Consider the following 13,665-nt stretch of genomic DNA (forward strand, 5'->3'; position numbering starts at 1 on the left):
TTGTGAACAAAATTCTGCAACCTTCCGCCCACTCTGATGGCGTCAGAAACGTTTGTTTCTGTCAGTTTTATCTTTTTGTGTGTCAAACTTCGGATTTCTCCTTTGTTGACGAAAACCCCTGGGTTTGTCTTGAAAATCCCTCCGATGCCTAAATTGGAAATTTCTGTACCTGGGCTTCCAGGAATACTTTCTGTCTTGAGGCAAGGCCTTTTAGTGTCCGACATCTGTCGAACTAACTCTTCTAGGGGAGAACCAAACAACTTTTTCTTCTCCAAGGGAAGTTCACATAATGCAGATTTTGAAGCAGTGTCTGCTGCCCAGGCCTTAAGCCACAGTGCCCTTCGGGTTACTGACGACAAACCCATGACACGAGCTGATAGTTTAATCACCTCCGTAACAATATCCATAAGGTACTCATTGGACAACCTCAAATTTTGGAATAGGAGGGACAGGCCTTTGTCCTGGGTATCACCCAGACATTCTTCCAAGGTATTCAAAGATTCTGAGCTCTCGCCACTGAAGCCCCGGCTAAAGCAGCTTTAGCCTGAAAACCTGCTGCCTGATAGGCCCTTCTGCTGGAAGTTTCAGCTCTCTTATCCATAGGGTCTTTCAGACCCGAAATTTCCCCAATAGGCAAGGTAGTTTTTTTAGACAATTGAGCAACCTGTACATCAACTACCGGTAAATCTTCCAATTTATCTTCCTCCTGTATTTTAACAATACTTATAAAATGACTGGAAATAAAGGCCCTTTTTTCTGGGTTCTTCCATTCCCTGGAAATGAAATCCAGCATATTTTGTTGGATTGGAAGAGCTTCACTCCTGGTTTTATCTACCGTCTCATCAGAAAGGACCATAGACACCTCTTTAATAAATTTCCTCAGCTCGTCACGAGGAAACCCCACCTCGTTATCAGAAGAGTCGCTAGAGGATTCTGAATCCAAAAAGGAACATTCCCCTGAAGAGAATTCTGAGCCCGATGGTGTCCTCTTCCTTTTAGCTCTCTGCTTAGTAGCTTTAACAGGAGAAGTGTGAGCTGTTTCTGTAAAAGACTCAAAGGTCTGGGCTAGATTATCCTGAAACCAAGACAAAAAAGACTTAATTTCTTGTTGCTTGGATTTTTCTAGCGATAATGAGGAGCAAATTACAGATTTTCCTCTTAAACACATCTGGCAAAGGAGTGGAGTATTCACTACAACAGAGATGCTTAGACTTGGAACTAGCTTTTTTTTTTTTGAAGCAGGAGTACGAACCTTGTCTTTATCCATATTGTCAGTAGAAACAGGGCTAGACATATCTGTAATACACAAAATTTAAACAATATTTGTATTCGAAAAATAATTTAAATACCTAGAGAGTTTTAAAGAATAGAAACCAGCAGGATCCTACCTGTAAAACCTCTGACCCGTGTGGGGGGGCTGGTGACACGGGAGATCTTCACTGCCTAGCATCCATGCTGACAGAAAGATCTGCACAGCATATATAGGCAGATCGTTTCAAATCTGGTGCCATTTCCGGGGAGCTCAGCCCGCGCATGCGCGATAGCGCGATAGCGCGGTCGGAACTCCGGTGGAACGCAAAACCACCCGGGTGTGCGTTCCACCGCTGTGCGCATGCTCCTCCGACGGACAGGGATTCGCTGCCCTAATGGACCGCCTCCTTGCGTAGCCGGTGACCTCACGCGGCATAAAAGCAGGCTTTCATACCTGCCTCCGTAACTGCAGTATGTCCCATGGCCACTCAGCGCTCCACCCGGGAGGCTATCAGGCCGAATCTCCCTGGCAGCAACCCATGTGCCTCACCAATCTCTCCAACTTCGAGATGCCGTCCGTTCCTGTTGGAACAAGAAAGAGAACTGAGGTCCTAAGGCTGCAGGGTCTCTTATACCTGGTAAGGGGAGGAACTTATTATGTTAATTAATTATTTCTTTAAGATGCTTGCCCTAAGGGAAGAGTACATCCCTATTGTACTGCCATCATATGCCAGGATAAAAGTTATATGCTTATGGTGCTTAGAATGACTTTTCAAAACCTTTCTAGACATTTATACAAATTTTTAGACAAATTAACGTTTAAGGTTTAATTAATTTTCAGATGGAAATCCCAATTTGTGATGCTGACACTTATTTAAAAAAAACAGTTTAAACTCAGTGTTTTTCGTATATTTTATGGGGCTTTGAGGCAGCCCATGTGTCAGTACACACTGATTGAAAACCCCTAACACAGAGAGAGAGAATGTTAAAGATGTTTGCACTCACATGTTGAGAGGCCAACTTTGGTCGTATAGTCAGCTTCAGAGGCTGCATCTTGTTCTTCTCTAAGACTTCTGGTTCTACTTCTTTCTGTACATGCTTCTCTGAGGAACGAGAGTTGAATAAGGTACACTTATACACACACACACTCACCGACACAAACTTACACAGGCGCACACTCACCGACACGCACTGACACAGACGCACACTCACTGACACGCACTTACACACACTCACTCACCGACAAGGCATTATGTAGCTGAAGTTTTTAATCTTCAGAAAATGGCAATGATGTATAACAGGGTTTTTAGTATTAGAAGTTTGGTTGACATAAGTGTGTGCAAGGGGTATTCCCAGGTACACATTAATGTATGGCGAAAATGGTCCTCCCTGACCCATGTTTAAATGCCAGTGGGTATGGTTTGTGTTTACTTATTCAAATCATGAATAGCTTTGTATACCTCTAGTTATCACTACAGAGTAAATGTGTATTTTTTGTAAAAACAATAGGTATATCTTGAGAAAAGTTTACATAGTAATTTAATTTGGGTACACATTCTAAAGCAATATGTAGCATACATCTATGGTGATCAAGGCTTCAAAATCTACTTTAATGTGACTTGGCACACACAAACACCATACATCCTACACAAACAAACCCATTGAGATGTTGGTGTTAAAACAAGACTGATTTGGTACATCTATGCAGGCATGTGCACACATATATTTATTAATTTATAACAGCATAAAAATATTAAAACTCATATTTACTAGGGAAAGGTATAAACCGGTAATATGGATGCCATAACAATAGAGTCACCTGCATTTTTACCTGTGTTCTCCACGGTGTTGGTCATCGACCTGCTGATAGTGAAGGTCAGAGGCTTCCCCTCGACGTGACTCATGCACACCGTCGCTGGGGCTTTGTGTGAAACTGTGAAGCTCAGAGCACATGATACATTAATGTCAAACTGTGAAATGAGAAGGTAGGTGATAAAAGAATAATAGGCCACAAACAGCAGAGAAGGTCCTGATCTGCACGGGGATGGTGCAAGGGGATGGTGATTGAGATAAAAGTTTTATGGGGTAGTCTGGCTTGCAAATGGAAAATTGAAGGGGACACCTCCTAGCTGATTGACCAAAGGGAATTTGGGAATTAAAGGGGAACTGCCACTTCCCAGGATTCTTAAAAGAAGAAATCCACACTTTTTTCTCCTTCGACTGGGTGCCTCCATCTTACCTCCCTGTTAGTCATTGTTCAGCTCCATCCATTCATGTTACAGTCCGCATAGTGAAAGAATAAAGAAAATAGGAAACATGAAACATTGTTTTTATCGCTCCTCTTCATTTCCAGTTTTCTTTGACTTTGCCTTGCCTGAGCTGGGTTACGCCATTTGCTAAAATGTTAAAGGGACACTATAGTCACCCAGACCACTTCAGCTCAATGAAGTGGTCTGGGTGCCAGGTCCCCCAGGTTTTAACCCTTTAGATGTAAACATAGCAGTTTCAGAGAAACTGCTATGTTTACATTGCAGGGTTAATCCAACCTCTAGTGGCTGTCTTCCTGACAGCCGCTAGAGGAGCTTCTGTGACGCTGGATGCGAAATTCGCATCCAGTGTGCAGAACGTCTATAGGAAAGCATTGAGAAATGCTTTCCTATTGACTGTTTGGAGGTGTGCGGCTCTTGCCGTGCATGCGCATTCCGTTCCACTCGGGAGCTGATGTCGGCAGGGGAGGAGAGGTCACCAGCGCCGAGGGAGACCGGCGCTGGATAAAGGTAAGCGGCTGAAGGGGTTTTAACCCCTTCAGCACCAAGGGAGGGGGACCCTGAGGGTAGGGGGGGGTTCCTATGGATACTATAGTGTCAGGAAAACGAGTTTGTTTTCCTGACACTATGGTGATCATTTAATACAAATTTAAAGGGAAATAGAATATTTCATGTAAAAGTTTAACTCCAGTTATAGGTAGTTTCAATATTTTATCCAATGGTGTAAATTGCAGAGAAGTGACAGTTCTCCTTTAAGGAACTAATAGATTTTGGGTAACACATTTCCAACTTATATTATTTTCCTGCTAATGGAGATATCCCCCAGCTGCTCAGTGTATATAGGAAGGCATTCTATTGAGGATAATGGTATGGCTCAGTGTGATGTGAGCACATATCTAAGTGATAAATGGTGCGGTAATTAGTGCAGTGCCATTAAAGCTTTGTCATAATACCAATTGAAAGCGTAATGCTGCTATTTTAACAGTATTGTTTTGATATCCAATTGTTCCACAAAAATCTGACCACTGAAAAAATTTGATTAGACAGCACGGATGTCTTCTGATGTTTGTAGCAAATTTTGATTGTATGGGGAAGCTCTGGGGGTTGCAAGGGACTCACAAATAGTTTCTGACATTTGTGAATTGGCTGTTTTCTCTGTTTTCCGGGGAACCTTTGATTTTGATGTGGGGCCTGCAAAAGACAAAACACAATAAACTTGTTAAGGTTCATTCTGGGCACCATAGCAACTTCATCACAATGAAGTTGTTCTGGTGCAAGGAGGACCTAGGCGCCGTTTTACCCAAAGGGGGTTACACAGTTAATGAACAGTTTAACCCCAAAGATACATTCAGGGCAGAACCAATCATTAAAGGTTTAACCCCTTCAGGTAAGACGGCACCCAGGACCTCATCGCACCTTAACAACTTGTTATGGTGCCGGGAAAGTCCTTTTAATGCACGAGCATAGCAAAGAGTCACCTGATGCCAGATTTGACAATTATTTAATTGATATGGTACTCTGCTCCCACCCAGTGTTCATTCTAAGGATTTACATGGATACATACACTAAAGTGTGAATTACTGGTAATTCAAAGTACATTGCAAATTGTAGGCCAAAATAGGGTAACTGGAAACATAGTTGACTTAGGAGGTTTTTTTGCAGTTTAGATTTTTTTGTACATAAAATGTTAAATTCATTTCAAATTCACAATTTACATATTGAATAGTGAAAAACCCTCTGGTACAAAATAGTTATTTATACAAAAATGCTAAATGCACACAATATTTCCTTAATTGTTTCAACACTGAACTGCTTACAGTAAAGCAACAGTTAATCACTAAGCTATTGCAGTATTCCATTGACGCCTTACATGCTTAAAAAGCGTTACTTAAAGGCTTTGAATGTCTGGAGAAAAAAAACGTCAGCATATACCAATCACTTTCCAGAGCAAATATTCTGTCTATAGCAGCACTAGGACACCTATCAAAATGAAACTGTAGGTGTTTGCGGCATACCACGAGATGGCCACATCTGCTTGAAGCCTGTGTTGGCCACCGCTCACTTAAAATTGACAGCACTATGCAAATACTTTGTTATCACAAAAGTCATTGGTTTGGAAAATATTAAATGCCTGAAACCTTTATACAGGTCTGACAAATTACAGCATTGCAGGCTCCTATTAATAAATGTACTGACTCAACTTTGAAGATGTATGCTATCTTGGTTGAACTTCAATTCTATTTCACCCCTGCTCACCCCGACTTGCTTCATAATGTCTATCTTCATTCATTACATTCTTTGGTCTTACCTATGGCTAGTGATGCCTTAAAATCACTGCCATGTTGATACCGGAGAAACTGACGGAAGCCAAGCACAGAGAGATGGACACAGGTTTCTTCAGGAAGGAAGAGATTCTTTATTGGATCACCGATCGGGACTCAGAGGGACTAGCGTCACCAAAATACAGCAAAGTCTGAGTACTGAATACATAGAGTACATTCCTTATATAGCACTGTAGCTCCTCCCACAATTAACTACACCCACACATACCCTTAACCTATTTAATAAATAGAGTCTAAACTCATCCATCCGGTCTAACCACGTGGCTCATCTGATACAAAGGAGAGGGACGCGTAATTCCAGTTCTTACATTCCTGCACCTGGTCAGTACAGTGATAACAGTATCTTAGCTACGTGTAATTAACTAACTGATACTACAAACACATATACATACATATGCCTTGTGGCAATCTTAGCCTGCTAAACTTGTATTTTACTGGAATTACATCACATTCCCCCCTTTGATGCCTCTGATATTTCACAATTACTTGAGGCATCACTTAACCTTGGTTTGCATATACCTCAGGTTACCATGAACCAGACCAGACTTATCTTATGATGTGAATCTTTTAACACTCATCTTCCTGCATTGGTTCTCCTTGATCTAGAGCCTTATACTTATATATCGCCATTATCTGTGCAGCAGCCTTCCTCTCTGCTATACTTCCTATCAGGCTTTGCACAGACCTAACTACTAAGGGTATAAGACACGGTAGGAGTAGACACAACAGTAAAATCAGTAGGACTCCACCTACCACTGCCTTAAGCCCTCCAAACCACTCATACCAGCTACCAAACCAACTACTTGGATTGTACCCTTTCCATACCTGAGTAGGCACATGCACTAGTTTAACCATATGGCTAGTAAGCTCAGCTATTGCTTGCCCTTCGTCATCTATTTGAAGACAGCAATTGCTCAGGTTAAACTTCCCACATACACCTCCCTCTACTGCCAAAAGGTAATCCAAGGCTAATCTATTTTGGTACACTGCTGTCCTCATCCTGGTATTATGCTTCGCTAGAAGATTGAGTGCTTGTGAGGTCTCATTAGTAATAATCTCAACCACCGCCTGTAATCTTATAATACGGTTGAGCATATAAATTGGGGTTCTATAACCAAAGGTACCATCTTCTGCCCACGTGGCTGGCCCATAATAATCTATGATACGCTGGGGAGGCCATTCATTATCTTCCCAGGTGCCTATCTCTAAGGGTCCCCTTTTCTTCCTATGATTCACATCATACACTTTAACACCTAAAGTCTCACCTGTTTCAATCGGTAACAAGAAGAAGGATGGTTTGAGCATACCCAACACACATGCCCCTTCCCAGTCCTGTGGCAACTCCGAATAGGCTTTCTTACCACAGATCCAGTACAAATTTGCTGGGGCTCTCCAGGTAGATGTGATGGATAAATCAAACCACACATCCTTTAAACTGGCATATCTAGCAAACGGGTTAGATGGTTCTGAGACATTTGAAGCCGACCACCAAGTTGTATTTTTAGTATCATCATCATAAGCTTTTTGCCCTAGACAAGTTAATTCTCCTACAGAAGTATTATACATTATTCCTTTCCTTGCTATGCAAACATAACCTATGATGGAGGTCTTTAATCTCCACTCAGATTTACCTCTAACACTCAAATGATAATCGGCTTGTGTAGATATTAGTTGGTCAACTGCCTCAGAACCGGACATTACCTCCTTTGCTTCCCAAGGCCATTGGTCTCCCATGTTAGTACCTCCACACACATAGCAGTTGGTAACATTAAGACTACCGGCAATACTTTCAGCTAGGTCAATGAACAGGTTTTTAGCGTTATGGGGGATCTTATTATCTATACTCATCTCTTCATAAAAGGAATGGTATACTTGATGAGTCTGGGAGGATACCGTATCAGTCTCTATTCCTATAAACAATAATGTCCCAGGATCTAAACCCGTCCCGTATATCTGAAACCCAAATAAATTTCCATACTTATCTAGGAACTTGTCGGGGTTATTAATAAGTATATGGACTGGGTTGCATTCCATAGACTTACAATAAGGGCTAGTCGGCAACTTAGTCACTATCATGTCTTTATCTACTGTCTGTCCCCAAGTCGCCCACCCCACACAAGACCAATATGGACAAAAGTTATAGTCTTTATTTGGGCATCTAGGACTCACATATTTATTTTTACTACTGGGACAAATATATTTATCATTAGACCCATACGTCCTCTCCCATCTAAGATCCCCACATACATTCCACGGTTTTCTACCACTTGATATCGCCTTACATGCATCAAATAGCAGAACACCCGAAGAATGTACGGATTCTAACACCGTCTTATTAATTAGGGTCCCCTGAGGATCTCCATTCCTGAGAGTCAACCAAATTGTACGAGGTTGATACTCTGGACTGAAGCACTTAGGTTCTCCTACTCCTAAATGGCACACACTATAGTCTATATTTAGGTATCTACATCTTGATACCTCTCCTTTACATTCGTATTGTGAATGCCAAATTAGGGTTTGGGAAATATGGTTACCTGTTCTCGTAGTCTTAATGCATACCTCACAGCTAGGAGTGTCGGTACCTCTACCTTCCTGAATATAAAAACACATATAAATAAACACAATCAAAAGCACATCTTTCGCCGTCATCCTCAGTCTTCGTCCGTGCGATGGAACCTCAGCTTCCAGGATGTGAGGGCTGCAGGGAATGGAGTTCTGCTCGTCTTCACAGGTGTCCCTTCGAGACTTTCCTGGCTTATACACTATGTGTTGGTAAGCGGACAGGCTTTATTATGGCCTTCTCACTCACACCTGTAACAATAAAATTTGTAATCCACAATAATTCCTCGTTACTCCGACTGAGTAGTGCGTTTCAACCGGATCTTGCAGGGATTCTCTGGATCTGCTGTAATTTGCCAAGAATCGACTGCTGCTGGTTTAACCCTGGAGTGATGTATCCACGGAGTTACTTCGGCTACTTTTATCGCTGTAGGGGTAGACAAAAGAACAACATAAGGACCTCTCCACTTGGGCCCTAACGGTACATTATTCCACTCTTTAATCCACACTTGGTCTCCTGGATGATAACTATGAACAGGGGGATAAATATTCACAGGTAATCTATCTTGTACCCATTTCTGTACCTCCTCCATAGTCTTACCCAACTCTACAACCTGCTGCCGGGTAATTCCTTCTCCCAACTGACTCAAGTCCCCCCTTAAGTTACCAAGTACGGGAGGTGGTCGCCCATACATGATTTCAAAAGGAGAGAGGCCCATCCTTCTGGTAGGGGTACTGCGGATTCGCAATAAAGCTATGGGTAAGAGAACGTTCCACTTAAGTTGGGTTTCCTGACACATTTTAGCCAACTGGTTCTTTATAGTTCTATTCATTCTCTCTACCTTACCAGAACTCTGGGGTCTATATGCAGTATGAAGCCTCCACTTTATACCAAGCATATGAGTCAGTTGTTGTAGGCACTGATGAACAAAAGCTGGACCATTGTCCGATCCTATAGAACAGGGTAGTCCATATCGGGGTATTATTTCTCGTAGCAGGAATCTTACAACTTCTCCTGCTTTCTCTGTACGAGTAGGACATGCTTCTACCCAGCCTGAATAGGTGCACACAATTACCAACAGGTAACGATGTCCACCCGATTTAGGCATTACTGTAAAGTCTATTTGTAGATCGGACATGGGGAGTCCCCCCATAAACTGGACTCCTGGTGGCTTTACTGGTCCTTGTCTTGCATTATTCTTAGCACACGTTACACATCTGCGTACAATGGCCTGAGTCAAGTTGGACAATCTTGGTATGTAGAAATGTTTCCTGAGAGATTCTTCAGTACTGTCTCTCCCAGAATGTGTCCCGTTGTGATAATTTTGGACAATTTCTACCGCTAGTGATGCTGGTATGACTATTCTTCCATCTTCTAGCTGATACCACTTGTTCTCCAAATACTTTCCCGGTTCAGTCTTTAACCACTCCTCTTCTTGAGCTGTATAAACTGGAGTCCATTGGGACAGTGGAGTTGGTATAAGAGCAGCTATATGCCCCACATACTCCTGTCTTCCTGATTCAGCAGCACGCTTAGCTGCACTATCTGCCATCCGATTTCCCTTGGTTACATCACCATCTCCTCTCAGATGCGCTCGACAATGTATGATACCGACTTCTTTCGGCTCCCACACTGCTTCCAATAGTTGTAGGATTTCAGCTGCGTACTTGATTTCTTTGCCTTCTGAATTCAGTAGTCCTCTTTCTTTATACAAAGCTCCGTGGGCATGAGTGGTTAAAAACGCATACTTAGAGTCCGTATAGATATTTACTCTTAAACCTTCAGCCAATTGTAACGCTCGTGTTAGTGCTATTAATTCTGCCTTTTGTGCTGATGTTCCTTTCGCCAGTGGCCGAGCTTCTATCACCTTGTCTATTGTTGTCACTGCATATCCTGCATAGCGGATCCCTTCTTTCACATAACTACTGCCGTCGGTGTAATATTGAACATCGGGGTTCTGGATGGGAAAATCACGAAGATCTGGTCTACTTGAAAATACTTCATCCATTACTTCCAAACAATCATGTTGACTTTCAGTAGGTTGCGGCAAAAGGGTAGCTGGATTTAAGGTGTTTACAGTCTCTAAATGCACTCTTGGGTTTTCACACAACATTGCTTGATACTTGGTCATACGGCTGTTACTAAACCAATGATTTCCTTTGTAATCCAACAACGTCTGTACTGCATGTGGGACTCGTACATAAAGTTCTTGACCCAGAGTGAGTTTATCGGCTTCAGCTACTAGCAGGGCGGCTGCAGCTACGGCTCTTAGACAAGGTGGAAGTCCGCTGGCCACTGCATCCAGTTGCTTAGACATGTAGGCAACAGGTCTTTGCCATGATCCCAAGTACTGTGTCAATACTCCCACAGCCATTCTTCTTTGCTCGTGTACATATAAGTAGAATGGTCGTGTGTGATCAGGTAGACCTAATGCTGGGGCACTCATCAAAGCCTTCTTCACATCTTCAAATGCCGTTTGCTGTTCTTGGGTCCATAAGAAGGGGTCGTGCTCTGTACCTTTGATGGCTGCGTACAGAGGTTTTGCCAGTATCGCATAGCTGGGAATCCATATCCTACAGAAGCCTGCTGCCCCCAAGAATTCTCGCACTTGTCTTCTATTCTTGGGTATTGGTATTTGGCAGACAGCTTCTTTTCTCTCTGGCCCCATAATCCTTTGACCTTCAGAGATATGGAATCCCAGATACTTGACAGTTGGCAAACACAACTGAGCCTTCTTCCTGGACACCTTGTATCCTGCCTTCCAGAGAATATGTAGTAGATCGTGCGTTGCTTGCTGACATTTTTCTTTTGTAACTGCTGCTATCAACAAGTCATCTACATATTGTAACAATACACATTCTCCTGGGATAGACTCGAAATCCAGTAGATCTTGACTTAGAGCTGAACCAAATAGGGTAGGTGAATTTTTAAACCCTTGGGGCAGTCTTGTCCAAGTCATTTGGCGTTTTGAGCCCGTTACAGCGTTCTCCCATTGGAAAGCGAAAATACATTGGCTTTCTGCGGCAATTCGGAGGCAAAAGAAGGCATCTTTGAGATCTAAGACTGTGAAGTAAGTAGCCCCGCCCGGAATTAAAGCAAGCAGGTTATATGGATTGGGTACAACTGGATGTATGCTAACAACCGCATCATTGACTGCTCTTAAGTCCTGTACAGGTCGATACTCATCTGTACCGGGCTTTTGAACAGGCAGCAATGGGGTGTTCCAGGGGGAAGTACAGAATTTTAGGATACCATACCGTATGAACTTATCCAGATAGGATTGGATGTTCTTCTTAGCCTTCTGCGGAATGTGATATTGTCTTAGGCTCACTGGATAAACCCCATGTTTCAGTTCAATTTTTATTGGTGGAATATTGCGGGCCAGTCCTGGTGGGTTGTTCTCTGCCCAAACTCCTGGTATGTTAAACAATGTCTCATCACTCCTAGGGTTTTGGCTAGTCAACACTGTATAAAGTCGCCACTCTTCTTCCTTTGGTACGGATAAAGTCATAATACCTGAAGGTCCATTAAACTTTAAGGATGTTGTTCCATTTGGTAGGAACGTAATCTGCGCTTGTAATTTTGATAGCATATCACGTCCCAGCAATTGGACTGGACATTCAGGCATATAAAGGAATTGGTGTTTTACTACGTGGCCTCCCAATGTACAGAGTCGACTTTTAAGAACCGGTTTTTCAGCACTTCTTCCAGTTGCTCCTATCACAGTAATAGTCCTTCCAGATGGAGGAGCAACTAGATTAGTCACCACTGAATGTTCAGCACCAGTGTCGATCATGAACGCACTCCTTTTCCCCCCTATTGATACATCGACCATAGGCTCCGCTCGACCAAGGGGGATGGAGCCCGGTCGGTATCAATAGTCCTCCATGACAGTGTCAGCCAATCCTACAAAGTCCCTACCTTCTCTATCGCGGGACCTTTGCGCTGCTGGAATATACCTGTCTTCCCTAACACTTCCTCTGTTCCCATTACTCCCTCTATAACCATTACTCCCTCCGGGGCCTCCTCTACCTCTCGCTCTACCTCTAAAGTTTCCGTAGCCTGCCCTGGGTTGGTCTCTCTCGTACTGCTCTCTTTGCGGACATTCGTTCCTCCAATGCCCTTCTTCCTTGCAATACGCGCATTGATCCCTACTCAAAGGCTCCCTACTCCATCTATTATTGCCTCTATCTGGGCCCCGTTTATCTACGCCTGCGATCGCTACCGCTAGCATATCAGCCTTTTTACGCATCTTGCGCTCTTCCTCTTTCTTACTTTCTGTATCCCTGTTCATATAGACCTTATTTGCTACCTCCATTAGTTGGGTGATGGACATACCTGCAAACCCTTCTAACTTTTGTAGCTTGCGCTTAATATCTCCGTATGCTTGGCTGACAAAGGCGGAGTTAACCATTCGGGAATTGTCTGCGTCTTCCGGATTAAAGGGGGTATACAAGCGGTATGCCTCCAATAATCGGTCATAAAAGACACTGGGCGCTTCATCGCTTTTCTGGATCACCTCAACTGTCTTCGACATGTTAATGGCTTTCTTTCCTCCGGCTTTCATGCCAGCAATTATAGCGTCTCTATAGGCTCTGAGTTGAACCATATCAGCACCATTTACGTTCCAATCGGGATCGGTGTTGGGATAGTGTGTCGCGGCCCATGCTGCTGGATTGGCTTGGTTCAAAGCACGGGCTCTATCCTCTAATGCTTTAATGGCTGCTTGATTTATTCTTGTCCTTTCCTCATTGTTAAATAAAGTCATTAGTAACTGCTGGCAATCAGCCCATGTCGGATTATGCGTCTGTACTATTGAGGTGAACAGATCAGTCATAGCTTGTGGTTTCTCAGTATACGAGGAATTATGGGTCTTCCAGTTTAAAAGATCGGTTGTGGTAAATGGGACATATACGAAGACTGGGTCAGCGTGTGCCATTTGACCTGCGGCATCGATATAAGCTGACCCGGGATTCAGACGAAGAGGCATCTGATAGTGCTTTAATTGTTGGGCACCAGTCAACTGTCGGGTTTGGATGGGGCTACGTAGAGAGGCGTCAGTCATGGGTTCCGGTCGGGGAGAGATAGGGTATGGGGATGTGGGAGGTCGGTTTTGGGAAAAGGTCGTAAATAAAACACTTCGAGCCGAGCTAGATGAAGCTTGACCGGAAGTCTGAAGTGGCGCCAAATCAGGATATTCGTTTCTAATGGGGGTGGATTCTGGTTCCGGAAGGGGAGATTTAGT

At 43.2% G+C, this 13,665-nt stretch overlaps 1 protein-coding gene across 1 annotated transcript in view; it reads right to left on the reverse strand.

Annotated features, from left to right (window-relative positions):
* Positions 1 to 13,665, reverse strand: part of LOC134586172 (autoimmune regulator-like) — a 57,378-nt gene that overhangs the window by 30,898 nt on the left and 12,815 nt on the right. Inside the window, exons 4-6 of the mRNA XM_063441674.1 lie at positions 4,564 to 4,709; positions 3,083 to 3,221; positions 2,257 to 2,354 (exon numbers count right to left, since the gene is read on the reverse strand). Of these exons, the coding sequence (XP_063297744.1) occupies positions 2,257 to 2,354; positions 3,083 to 3,221; positions 4,564 to 4,709 (383 nt within the window). The remainder of the gene's footprint in view (positions 1 to 2,256; positions 2,355 to 3,082; positions 3,222 to 4,563; positions 4,710 to 13,665) is intronic.

Source organism: Pelobates fuscus, chromosome 2, assembly GCF_036172605.1.
Source record: "Pelobates fuscus isolate aPelFus1 chromosome 2, aPelFus1.pri, whole genome shotgun sequence".
Taxonomy (NCBI): Eukaryota; Metazoa; Chordata; class Amphibia; order Anura; family Pelobatidae; genus Pelobates; species Pelobates fuscus.